This window comes from Gallus gallus, chromosome 9 (assembly GCF_016699485.2).
Source record: "Gallus gallus isolate bGalGal1 chromosome 9, bGalGal1.mat.broiler.GRCg7b, whole genome shotgun sequence".
NCBI lineage: Eukaryota > Metazoa > Chordata > Aves > Galliformes > Phasianidae > Gallus > Gallus gallus.
Genome location: NC_052540.1, coordinates 19948301 through 19962240, shown reverse-complemented (window position 1 = coordinate 19962240; position 13940 = coordinate 19948301). Strand labels below are relative to the sequence as shown.

At 43.7% G+C, this 13940-nt stretch overlaps 1 protein-coding gene across 19 annotated transcripts in view; it reads right to left on the bottom strand.

Moving 5' to 3' along the window:
• Positions 1–13940, bottom strand: part of MECOM (MDS1 and EVI1 complex locus) — a 322351-nt gene that overhangs the window by 22805 nt on the left and 285606 nt on the right. For 10 of the 19 annotated variants that reach the window (XM_040706082.2, XM_025153589.3, XM_040706084.2 and 7 more), the window contains 5 exons: positions 11869–11971; positions 10359–10575; positions 7588–7735; positions 6605–6761; positions 78–1434 (listed from right to left, as the gene is read on the bottom strand). In XM_040706082.2, coding sequence (XP_040562016.1) covers positions 78–1434; positions 6605–6761; positions 7588–7735; positions 10359–10575; positions 11869–11971 — 1982 coding nt within the window. The remainder of the gene's footprint in view (positions 1–77; positions 1435–6604; positions 6762–7587; positions 7736–10358; positions 10576–11868; positions 11972–13940) is intronic. The other 9 variants (XM_040706083.2, XM_025153588.3, XM_040706085.2 and 6 more) reach the window with 3 other exon arrangements.

The following is a 13940-nucleotide window of genomic DNA, read 5'->3' as shown; positions in this document are numbered from 1 at the left end:
GCTAGGGCGTGCAGGTCAGCCTGGTAGACCTCACTGCTGTGCCAAAGGGTGCTGGCATGCAGCACGCGGTCAGTTACCTGTAAATGGGATCCATAAAGAAGGGAGTTGGTCGGGCGTGCTGCAAAGAGGCCTCCGACGTTTTCCTCTGCTCGAGGTCACCTCCTTTCTTCTCACCAAAGACGTGGTTTTTCCGGGGCTCGGCCTGTTTTGTGCTGCTGGCTCGACTTCTACTGCCCATGCTCAGATCTAGAGGCTGGTCCTGGCTTGCCGCAGGCGGAGCTGCTGGCTTTGAGGGTATGGGAGTAACGGGCTTCTCCTCCTTACGCTTAGTGGTGAGGTCAAAGGGAGACTCAGAGCTTCCCTTTGGGATCTTCTTGAGTTCACTGGGTGATTGGGGCTCCACTTTCAAGGGTAACGGTCTCAAGTCTCTATCAGGAAATGGATACATTGATTGAGAGAATGCTGGAAAAAATGGGAGGGGAAACATGGAAGGGTAAGGTAAGGCTCCAACTTTTTTGTCTTGCAGCCCCACAAGTCCTGTTGAACCAAAGTATTTTTCAGCAATAGAAGCAATAGCCTTTATAGAATCATTCACCGCTCCTGACACCGCAGTCTGCTCCTCTAAAGATGGTGAGAAAATGGAATGATTGCTGTGTTCTTTCTTATTATTTATTGAAGCCAAACTCTGCAGAGAGCTTACTTTGTCTTTGAACATTTTACCATTTTCTTTAAATTTCTCTTTCTCACTTTCAATGTCACTTTCCAGATCAGAGCCAGAGGTGGTTTCCAGGTCACTGCCACTGGGGGTACTGACATCGTCAAGGTCACTACTCTCTGACTGGTCACTGAGTTTCTCATGCGGCCTCTCTTCAGAGGACCTCTCTGGTTGAAGCTCCACTGGCTTATTTTCCCCTACAGATGGTTGCTTATTTAGTGCCTTCAAAATATCCTGGGTGGCTGGCAGTATCTGAGGGTTGGTCATGAGGGGACTTTGACTTTTGTTTGTCTGATCTGCGCTTGGTAGTCCTTTAACAGGAGAGCTAGTAGGTAGCAAAGGTGGCCTGTGGTACAAGCCTGAAGGAAACAGACCGGGGAAGCTAAAAGAAAATCCAGGAGCTGTTGGAAAGGTAAGACCAGCAGGATGCCTATTGGCTCCAAAATAGTCAGCAAGGCCCGGATTTGCATGATTCATATTAACCATGGACGTTTTATCCATAGCTGGGGTTCCAGGAAGTGAAATGCCTTGGCCAAAAAATCCTCCTGCTGCAAAATGGTTCTTGCCCTCACAAAATCTCCTGTGTTTATTTAAGGAAGACGTAGTGCTGAACATTTGTCCACAGTCTTTGCACTTGATTTGGGTTCTGCAATCAGCATGCATGCGCTTATGACGACAAAGGTTTGAAAACTGAGTATAGGATTTATGGCAGACCTCACCTGTATGTAAACAACAACAACAACAAATCTCAGGCTTTATGATAATTGCCCCCACCCTCAAAATTTTGCAAATAAAACCATTTTTTTTTTTACCCTCCAAGTGTCTGTCAGGAAGCCATAAGAAGTCTGGGTGCACAAAAGAATTTGTACTATTCCAAAGCAAGGCATCCAAGCAGACAAACGTCAAAAGATAGCACCAAAGAACCCCTCCAACAAACCAGAAAAGGTCTGAAGTGACTAAAAGATAACATTTTTGGGGTTTTTTTTGCTCCTTGCATTGCAGTTTTGCACATCTGATACCATCATTTTGCGTTGCATGAGCACCCAGAGCTCTGCCAAGAGCTGTGGCTCAGTGCTGTGACACTGTGCAAAGTCACAGTGCTCCTGAGCAAGCACTTATGCCTCCAAATGATACCCATCAGTGTCACTATGCACACATGTGAAGTTAGTCATAAACATGTGCAGGACCAGGCATGTGACAGACAGACCTGTCTGTCAGAGCCTTTGGCCTGCAAGACCCAAGGATATGACAGAGGTGAAGGAGAAGACAATCAGATATTTCTAAGTGCATACTATTACCAACAAGCATTATTTTTCATTTACAATTAATGATGTTAATCTCATGAAAGTCTAGGCTACAGTTTCTAGAGTAATCATAGTCTGGTACTCTCACATGCCTAAAGCATTTCTATACATGTAATGCATATGGTGCCTTGGAAGCCATAACTACAAATTCCACATCTTAACAACTTTACTAGTCTTAATTTTGCATATTTGTCTCCTGCACATGAGAAAATACACTCTATTTCAACAACATTTTCCTTTAAAATTGCAACTGTATTTATTTGCATGTCCGATAATTGGAACAGCTCAATGGATTTCCTTTCAAACTCCTCTGGGATGAGAGCAACTTCAGCCTCAAAGCACTTGGAGAAAGCCTGAAGGCATGGAGGGGAGGCCTGAGCTACACTGCAACACTCATTGTGCCACAGCACGGCTTCCAGACAGCAGTTTTGGTAGCAGGAGGCTGAAAGTGTCTCCATCACCAGTGTAGGGTGAGACACACAACTAAAAGGGAGTGAACCATGTCACTGAACCAAATGGGATTTTTTTCAGTTCTCTAGAACAACTTCATAGCACATTTCTTTTCCTTCTTGCATTTAACTTAGGTTATCATTTTAATTATTTTTCTGTCCTCTTTTTCCACCCTCTGGACCAGCAGGGACAGCAGGCAGGTCCCCAGGCTGTGCTATGGGCTGTGCTCTTTCAATACATTAACATTTGTCAGCACCTCTGGAATAGTTTGCTTCTACTGGTATCGGCTCCAGCGTTGTTTAAAAACAAGGCAACAACAGTAACAGTAAGCAGTGATTATCCCTCCGTAATAAATCCCTCCCCCCCCCCCCCCCCTTTTTTTCCAGCCAGGAAAAAGCAAGTGGTTACTGTATTTTTATTTAATTTGTGTTATATCATAAGCTCTCATCTTTCACACATCAAAGCCACACAACAATACACATTGTGTATTCTGAGGCCTTTTTAACAATCATTTTCAAGATTTGAGACAGACTGACATAATTTACAATGGCTCTATTTTAAGCCTGCAGAGGAAACTAAATTGAATGTATCCCATCCTGCACTGTTGGTTCCCATGAACTGCAATCACGTCCTCTGACTTCCACTCACACCGGGGCCTGCACTAACCTTCCTGCTCGTCCAAATCTCTGCCCTTGAGAAACTTGACCACTTGTTGTCATGTCTCAACTGTTTACCTCTTCAGCAGGCTGCTCCATATCTCAGCAACAATGCTCCCATTGTTTGAGGGCCTGATCCTGCCCATGCTGCACCTACCCCTTTTCCCTATTCATGTCTCGTTGACAATTCATGGGGTAAAGAACGCAGAATTGGGCCCAAAGACAGGAAATTTGCGATGCAGTAATTCAGGAAGAATGTTTGTTGCTGTGTATCAGTCAGTGTTCCTGTTGGAAATCTTCATTCACAAGGAAAGAAACAGAAGGGAAAAAAAAAAAAAAAAAACCAACGACAAAGAACAAAGAGAAGAGAAGAGAAGAGAAGAGAAGAGAAGAGAAGAGAAGAGAAGAGAAGAGAAGAGAAGAGAAGAGAAGAGAAGAGAAGAGAAGAGAAGAGAAGAGAAGAGAAGAGAAGAGAAGAGAAGAGAAGAGAAGAGAAGAGAAGAGAAGAGAAGAGAAGAGAAGAGAAGAGAAGAGAAGAGAAGAGAAGAGAAGAATGGAGAAAAAAGGGTGTGCTGGCACAAATCTGGTCTTCCTAAAGTTCAGAATGTTCTCCTTTAAGGAACATCGATATATTATCAACTTACTATTCTCCATTAAAACTTATTATCCTCCATTAAAAATCAAAGGAACCAAGAAATATTCTACTTCTACAGAAATGCAAAATTATATACTAAGAACTGAGGGAGATCCTTGCAAACTGTTAAGAGGGGGGTTGACTAATACACTTGATCTTAGCTTTGAAACTAATTTAAATTGATAATAGCAATAACATTAAAATATGGAAATCTTTATTATTATCATCTTGATCAAACAATTAATGGTTGTACTAAGAGGCTCACCTCTTTGAGCCTACCAGTTATTTAAAACTATTTAAAGGGAGGTCTCTTCCATTTAACAGTCTATTAAAAAGTAGGCTTTCAAGGCTGACCAAGAAGTTTTGGTGCCAGGCCCAAAGTCCTTTCCCTCCTAGAGGTGCCTTATGCTTGGGGACTACCTTGGGGAAGCCAGGTGGGATGTGGTAGAAGCTGCTGGTTCTGCAGATGAGGGATGCAAGTCAGCCGTGCTGCCTTGACTTCTACTGAGTATGAGGAGCCAGGACTGCCCAGGCAAGTCCCTGTTACAAGATCTACCTCTTTTTCACCACATGACTTTTATTTCCAAGTAAAGCTTTGCTTAAAAATTTAGTAGATGGGGCACAGTTATCAACTTTAATTTCTTCCACATATCAAAGCAACAGAAGCTGGGTTTGATTTCTCCTGTTACACCTTATTACATCCTTTAAATCTTAGCGCTGTACTTTTAAGCAACTAACTTGTAAGGGAAGGTTCCCTCCTCACAGCTTTTATTGCTGCACAGACCCAGGTTTAACACAAACTCTCAGCCTGTGTCCCAAATTGAAAAAATTCATCTCATGCTAAAGCACACACTGCACTGCAATCGTCTCTGGACCCCAAATTAGCTAGCAGTTAAGTTTGCATATTTTCTGCTTATTAAAAAAAAATTACTGTAAGTACTATTTTGAGTGTGTTTGACCTATTATGGCATGTGGTTTCTATTTGGAGAGGCTGGACATTCTGCAAAGGCAGTGAGTAATTACCTTAGTGTTGGTGAGTTTTCACTCAAGCTTGGGCGGTGCACTGTAATAAGAGACAGTTGCCATAAACAGACTGGTAGAGTAAATCATGGTGTGTGGCCTCTTGGTGGAAAACAGATATCTCGTTGAGGTGACCCTACCTCCCTGCCATTGCTCAGCAAAGCCTACTGAACATGTGGTCTCCAAACCCTTTTGTTCTGTAATTACATGGCTATTATTCAGAGATTGCTCCGTGGGTTCTCATCTCTCATTCTGTGCATTTCAAGAATACTGGTTGCTCCTTTGATTTATCAGAGTAAAGAGTAACAACAACAACAAAAAAAATAGGGATTATTTCATTTAAGATAGACGCCACTTTTACATTTCTTTGTAGGGCATGGACTGCAAGAGGACTATCTGAAGGTTCCATCCCTGGGCCAGTAGTTAATGTTGCCTAATAGTTATAAACGTAAAGTGTAATTATTTAACCTGTAATCCTAGATTTAAGGATTTTTTAGTGTTGTTTATTATTAGACTTACTTAGTTATACATTTTCTTACTGAAGAAGCCCAAACAAAAGGATTATCTAACTCAATGGCAGATATACAGACTTCCCACAAATGACTCTTTCAAGCCATGCGTTGACGTTTTATAAGACTCGAAGCACATGTCAAAGCAGCATTATAGAGCTCCTAGGCAGGCATTTCACTGAGGAGCTAAATGCACCAGCTATAGGTGCCCACTCCATTGAGCGGGACCATGCAGTGTGGGGTAGAACTCCAGCTTTGCTGTCCTCTGCTGCTACAACTCACCTGGGTGAGGTGCCACCTCTGTCAGACTTAGAGTGCATTACGAGTACAGAAAATACAGTCAGCTGGAAAAAAGTATCAAGATGACATTTTGGTAAATTCTTGTTGAGAATAGCAAAAGTTGAAGTTTAGAAAACAAAGAGAGGAGGTCATAAAGTGCTTTCTGAGCCACAACAGGTGCCTGAGAAGACCATGGTGGAGATTAGCACTTGCCAGAACAATATTCTTAAAATATTTTCTGCTTCTGCTTCCCTGGTGAAAAGAAGAGAAAGCAACTTGCAACACTACCGAGCACCCAGATTCCTCCATCTCATAGCAGAATCTGGCCAAGTAGCAAACATAACGCCTGGGAGGACTCTGAGGACCTGATTTATAGCCCAGTATAGTCAGACCCACATGGGAGGCAAGTTTTATTGCTGGAGCAGCTGTTGGCAAAGCTCTTATAGCTAAACCCAATACTTAACTTCAGGGCATGCAAAAGAGGTTCAAGTGTGAGGCAAGCTCCTCTGGCTGAAACACACTGGCATTAAGGTTTTCTTTCCAATTCCCACCAAAGCCATGCTACCTGCTGTTAAGACTCAGTGGCCCAAAATTAATTTCTAAAGCAAAGCAGCCTTTCCGGTCCTACTGGCTCTGCCTAATGCCCAGTGCATCTGGGTCCAGCACTGTCTGCAGCATGGGGGCCGGTGCTACTGCAAAGGAGCAAGGAGAGAAGCCAGCTCAGCATGGTGCAAAGCACAGCTCCTTCTTGCCAAAACTCCCTCCCCGCTTGCTCTTTGCATCTATGCATGGAAAAATATCCCAGGGACAAAAGGTACATTTATACAGCATGGAGTGTCTGCCTGGAAAGGAAAATCATATGAAAATAATGCTTTGCATCAGACTGTGAATTACTCAGTTCTCATTTAGTAACTCACAGCCCCCATGAAACCAGTGGGAAACGCCAAGGTAGCACAACACAACCTCCTGCTTGCAGGCTACACTGTATTTTGACAAAAGAAATACACTTAACCGAAGACGCTTAGTGGAAGACTTACATATAAAGGGTTTGACACTGCTGTGGATGTGTTTATGCTGTTTGAGGCCTGAAGATGTGGCAAAGGTTTTGCCACACTCTGGACAAGCGTGAGCACGAGCCCCAACATGCTGGGAACGAATGTGCCTCTGGAGGTTGCTGGGGTCCGTGAAAACCTGCTAGGAAATGAGTACTGATTAACCAAGAAACTTAACTGTGGAAGAAGCCACTTAGCACAAAATCCAGAGCTACTGGGAGCTTTGTAAGACTAAAACCAGTGGCTGCTCGTTGCGCTGCAGCCTGGCCAAAGGGCATCAATGGGAGCTGTGCCTGCAGGATGGGGCCTCATTTTCCCAGGGTCAGCCAAATATTTGGTGGAGCGGTTAACCCCTTTGCAGCCACCACAACAGATGCATTTGCCCCTGCGATTGGAAGTCATGCTTTTGAGGCCAGTGATTTCCTGCTTGGCATCCTCACAGAAAGTCAAAACATGACTTGAAACATGACTGCAATAGAAGTACTTGGCTGAGTGCATGGCAGCAAGAAATCCCATTCACAGCCCCAGTATCTAGGGCTTGGCTGCATCTTATGAGTATCAGGTCAACATAAAATCCCCATTACTAGAGAAAATCTACTTAAAAATGAGAAAACCCTTATGTGAAAGGGCCAGGCTTTCAGAATCTTGTAAAAACAAACATAGAGCAATACATCTTCTACCAATAATCTGGGTAGCGAGCCCAGTGCTAGGAGGTAATGCAGATGCTCTGGAGATGAGATGGTTGCACTCACTTAGCACAGCCAGAACCTAGCATTATTTTTCTTATTTTGCTTTCTATTGCAGCAGCATCCTTCTAAACCAAAAGGGGTAGAAAGCTAACATTTACAAAGTGAAGGTTTAAATCCTCAAGAAACAGGCACTGCAGGAGCCCTGTACCCTCACACAACCCACCCCCAGCTGACCCCATGTGCTCAGTGCCACAAAAACAGCCTACAAATTCACTGTACCTTGGCACAGTTCTCACACTCGTAGTGCTTGCCGCTGTCATGCGACATTTGGTGCCGTATCAAGTTGGACTTCCAGTTGAAAGCTTTGGGGCACTGGTCGCACTTGTACTCCCGCTCCTCGCTGTGGGACAGCATGTGCTTCTCCAGGCTGCAGAAACAGGAACGAGTGGCACGTCAGTGCAAGAAGGGGAGACAGCAGAGCACATCACCTTCAAACAGCAAAAAGAGCAAAAAAAAAACAAGCCCAAAGGCCCAATCCTGACGGACCGAGGTTCTTTGAGCCCCAGGCACACCCCACTGGGAGGCAGAGCATCCCCTCTGTCCCACAGTAACACTGATATTTCGCCAGGCCACTTGCAAATACTCCAGAAGATTATGCTTCCATCACTCCCAAAGGAGATTATTTCATACACCTCTCAATATTTCACTCCAGTAATTCCTCCCTGCAGTCTGAATCATTTCTGCCTTATTGCTTTCACTCTAAACACACCTAGGAACCTACTATCTGATGTAGCCTCACTCCTCTGATGGGAGTCTATTTTTCTTGCAGCACGAACAGATCAGAAATAAATCCACCAGTGGAACAGAAGGAGCATAAGTGAACAGAGCAAAGCTTCTGAACGCAGACCACTTAATGCAAAGTTATATTTGATGATTATTAAGTGTGTTCAATTCTAGTTGTTTATTCATTCATTTCTTAGCAGTTGGTTCAGTCTATTAGTAGCGTACTCAATCCTCACCTAATTTCTGTTGTTCATTTTTGAATTCATTTTCACTTCTGTGTTTTCTGAATTCCTCTTTTGGAATTCATCTGCAGCAAATATATGTTTAAATACATTGGTCATATATCAAGCCGAGCTCACCCTATTGCTTGCAGAGAGATCACTATATAACATAAACGGGGATTCACAGAAAAGCCATTGGAAAAGGGTTTCTTATCAACACAGATCAGTGCTTCCCTGTTGATGTTCCCACTGACCTCTGCTGAATCTGGAGACAAAACCTGAGGGGTTTACATGCCCTCTGTTGTGTAACCCAAATGGCAACTTACATCCTCAGCTATAAGTAACAGAAATTCTTTCATCCTGCTGATGCTCTTGAGTTCTACCCCCTTAGGCTTTCTCCTTTAGGGAAAAATATTTCTTGCTTCAACCTCCTAGCACTTAGATAACAGCTGTATCTCCATCATGCCCTGGTAAACAAACCTGCCATAAGACCTAGAGAGGTCCCAGGCACCTGATGTGGCTGCACCACCCACAGACCTCAATCTTCACACTCAGCTCTTTCTCAATTTAATTACACACACCCTCAAGCACGGCTCATTCGAGCCTTTTGTTTTATATAATCCCTATATAACATGCTTCTGTACTTTTTTTTTTTTTTTTTTTTGCTGTGAACTGTCTTTGTGGTGTATTAGCTTCTCAATAATTCAAGAGTTTGGAGAATGACTGCATTCTTTCTCATTTTTCACTCTTTCTCACAGTACTGCCCGTCTATTTATGATGACTCGTTCTTTGTTTTCTGCCCTTTCTCTTCAATATTTAATATTTTAAGCTAAATTTACATTTGCTCAATGATTCCCATATGTTTGATATTGTCCTCTGGTTCACAGGCAGAAAAGAAATTCAACACCAAATAACTCAAAATGTGGAAAGATATCACAGTCCCAACCTATGCTGCACCCAACACTGCTGCAGCTCTTCTGACTTCATCTACTGACCCGAATCAATCACTCACTGAGAATCAGACACGTGGAGCTGAATACAGCTCAATAGCAGCCAGTGAAGACAACACTGTACCTGCACAAATGTGGGGCTGACCTACAAGAGCAGTGTTTGATACACAGTGCTTTCATTTTGTTGTCATTTACTCTGTGGAATTGTAACAAGGAGGTTGTGTGACACTGCATCCTCACAGTTGGGATCTCGTCCAGGATCTGCCTATTAAGATAGCTCAGCACAACTGCTATATGTTGCCTGAGGTCAACCCTCCTGCATTCTCAAACTGAAAGTACCAAAACATGAATTTGTGAGCAACGTACTACAGAAGCTCCTGAGCACTCCCAATACCTTACAGTAATTTGCAAAATCTGCTACACTGTGATACATTATAAGCAGCCATAAAAGAACTACAGAGATGGGAATCATCTTCAGCATATAAGGCTGAATTCTTATTCATATTCCTATCTATACATATTTTAGGGATGTAGGCATATAGGTCTGTCTGTTTAAACAGACAGGTGTATATAAGAAAACGATGAATCCCAGCATTTCAAAACAGAAGAGTTGTTTATATATGTGTGTATACATAAATATATACGTTAACATATATTAATACCTAGAACACAGTCTAACCAACCTGCCTCTGCCTAGCATGGCTTGTTTGCAAAGATAAAATGGGTATCACCAAATGAACACCACTCAGAGGTGTTCTAATTTATTTCCACCTAAAAATAAGAAGACCAGACCTCAATTCATCCAAACTATAGTCACTCCTCTGACTTCACTGCCACCAGCCCTACTCATGCCAACTAAACGTGCCATTATCAGAGGATTCAGTTCTCAGTTTAAGACATCTGCTAAGGACTTAATTTCTGATGTATCAAGACTCCATTGATTTCCATGCTCTAAAGCCAGTGAGCAGAAAAATTTACCTTTACCACTGGTTTGAACGCAAAATATCCAATTCTGCCCTATCTGATGCCCTGTGATTTGACTGAAGCCATTAGAGAATTTGCCTTAATCAGTCACATCCTAAGCACTTAATCCTACCTTTGTAAGTCTGGGAAGACTTGATCACACTCTTTACACTCCTGGATTTCATGCACATCCCGAAGGTCATTCTCATTCTCAAGCTTTTTCTGGAAGTCCTCCTCCACCATGGAGAAGGCGGAGTGTGGTGTGCTGCAGGGGAACTTCTGGTGGTCCACCAGCTCAGCCTTGGACTCAAAGAGCTGGTCGCAGTCCTCGCAGCGATACTGGCGCTCCTCTGCAAGACAAAGGGGTTGGCAGAGGGAGATAACATCAGTTTGAGGTCATTTTTAGTTACTCTTAGCAGTTCCACAACTGTGTAGTTAAATGAAGAGTTATCCTGTGAAAAAGGTTAAAAATAATGATAATAGATGATGCTTCATGATACTCTATAATAATGCTTCAATTCTGTAATATGTAACAATGCAGTGTTACCTGTTAACTGTCTGGGTGACACATCCAATGGGAATCCCTAACGTTGGCCTGGGACAAAAATCAGCATGTTTAAAATTACTCTAAAAGGGGATATCCATGTTCTAAGGTGGATACCTACAAGAGGCTTACAGTCTCTGACTTCCTGAATGAAGTAAACTTACACAAACACGAGCAACTGAAATAACCAAAAAGGGGTTTACAGTCTCTTTATTTCCATTAAAGCTCTCATCCAGCACCCAAGGTGAGCCAGATATCCAATAGAACAGTCACAAACCATTTCTTACTGAAAATGACTGTGGAAGACCACTAGACTGCCACTTTGGAGTGAATATTTCATTCTGTTAATTACTAGCTCTTATCAAATAATGTATTTGGCAAAGAAAATCCCAGAATGAAGAGGTGAAAAAGAGCAGCTCACGGTGCTCTGTAGGATTTTCTACTGATGACCCACATGGGCAGCCACATGCCTTGTTTTAGGCACAGCTCAGGAACTGAAGATGTAGCACCTGTGTGCTGCTTGAATAATGAATGAGCACGAGGAGAAAGGTTGGCTGTGTTCTCAAAAGTGACAGCAATGTTAACAACCTGAGATTTTCTCTTTTCAAAAGAACAGTTTTTTGACAAAGTGACCAAAAAAGAAATTAAAAAAACACAACCAACCAAAACCAGCTATAATTGGGGTCCATTCATTTTAGTCTGGAAAGACCAGCACAGCCTGGAGATAATGACATGGATTCCATTCCTCCTCCTGCAATACCCAAAACCAGATTAAGTTTCAATCCTGACGCCCTACTGCTGCCCTCAGTTACACCTACAGACCCCATTTCTTCTATAGAGGTTTGAGTATATGAGGACTGAAAAACACCAAGAGGTGCAGGAATGCAATGGTGAGAAAAATCATCTTTGAAAAGTAGAGCTTAGCAGGCTGGCAGGTCTGCTAAGGGCAGGTGGTAGACAAATGCAATCAAGGTCCAGCTGTCCTCTTCAGCTGCTGGCAAGCTATTCTGGAGTTCAAAGGTATTGCAACAGAGGAGAAATCTCCCTAGGTTTTTGCTTAATTTCAATGACAGTTCATAGTAGATAAGAAGTGGCTAACCGTGAATGTCCGGAGCCATTGTTTCATGTGAATAATCTTCACTCTTCATGAACAGTAATAGCTCCTCTCCTGGCTCAATGTCCGCCACTACTCTGTAGAATATCTGAAAAAGAGAAAGCGAGGTGAATACCATGAAAGGCAAAGAGGCAGTGAGTGCTGCAGGGCTGACACCAGGCACCCAACCCACCCCTGGCACAGGTGCTGCAAAGTGCTGAGGATGGGCAGCCTGGGCTGTGCAGGTGGGCTCTTTCAGCCCCAGAGCTGCTTCTGCCTTATCTGTGAAGATAATGGGGAAGTTGCTTTCAACAGCCTCTGCTGCAAAGCAAGCTGCATGACTGCAAACATCACCAGCAATTCACATGCTTAATTATACCAAACCTACCTGCCAAGGTGCCCATAAAACATGTCTCTGAATGATCCTCTTGGTTGCACTGAAGCAAGTAACCAAATCACAGCTGAGGAAATTCTGCTGATCAACATGTGGTCATCCAACCCCACCTGCTTCCATTACTTAGGTAGCACAGAGAGCCACAAGGGAAGGGGCTTGTACAATGCAGCATGCTTCTTTACTCTTTAGTTTCAAATGGGAACCAAAGGAGCAACTCATCCAGGATGAAGATATGCACAGATGCTTATCAGCAGCCTCAGCCACAGGTGGCAGCTGGTCCCCTCTCCATGGGCCCCATGCCTGTCACTGGGAAGGAGCCCAGCAGAGGTGTAGAGATCATGTACCCTTGGTACCATGCACCCAGGGCAAGCTCATGCCTCGCTGCCACGCTCTGCCAAAAGGAAGCTCCCAAAAAAATCCATCTGGCTGCTTTTTCTCTCAGGAGAAAACATAAGGAACACTAAGAATCTCCAAGAAGCCGTTCAAATAAATATTACCAACTTCCTCAGCCCTCATTAAACAAAAACACGTGAAAACTACGTTTCCTACCCTAACAAAAGACGTATTTGCATTCTGTCTGTCTAGTGTATTTTTAAAGGTTTTACCCCCAAACTATTAACTCTCAAGACTCATTCTACTGCAGTCAAAGAAAGGCAAAAAGTCAACAGCTGTTTTGCCACGGGCCAGATGCAGGTATCCCTCTTGCACAGACCATTATTCCCCTCACACAGCGTATCTCCCTTGCACAGCCTATTGCACAGCATACTCCCACTGCACAGCATATTCCCCATGCGTAGCACATCACCCAGCTCTACACAGCACAGAGCAGCTACCCAGGGCCTCCAGGAGGTGGCTGTACAGCCTAATGGTTATTGCTGCACAGGCGGCCCCTGTCCGTAGATATGTGCTAACTGCCTAAAACTAACTAAAGACACATTTCCTCTGATTTGTTTTCTTTTCTTTGCCTTGCCCCAAAAGCTGCTCAGGCAGATGCTAGCCTACAGACTGCTAGAGTCAGTGTGTCCCACTGCCTGACGTCCCACATGCCATGTCCCACCACTGCCCAAAGTCCCACCGTTGCCTGAAGTGCCACGTCAGGCACAATAAACTCATGCTGCAGCCTCCTGCTTACAGGGAATATCACCACAAAAAGACAGGAGCAGGCATTCACATGCAGCTTCCCCTCCTAAGGATGTTCCTCTTCTCCCACATTGTCCTGCCCAGCTGTCAGAAGGACTTGTTTGGGCTCTTTTTTTCCCTTGTCAGTCAGACAATTGTACACAAGCTGCATGGTTCATTCTCCAGTTCTGTTTCCCCTTAGAAAACAATGGGCTTCCCTCAGCAACAGCACCATTTTTTATCAAGTTTAACTTTTCAGTTTCCTTTCTGAAAGCATATTAGACTGAAATGTGACGCATCAGCCCTCGGTGCTGAGAGCCCTCAGCACCCCACAGCCCTCACTGACGGCAGAAGCACTGCTGGGGCACTGCAAGCTCATCCCAGTTCAGCTTCCTAAAAATCAGGAGCACATTTCTGAGGTCAGCATTGCTGTGCTTGCAGACTCTGGGCATTCCTCTTGCATCAATCTTGTTTTTCACTAATTTACATGGACACAAAACCAAATCAGAGCATTCGGAACCCTGCCACCAAGTCTTGAGCAAAAATAACGCCAACGGTGTCTAAT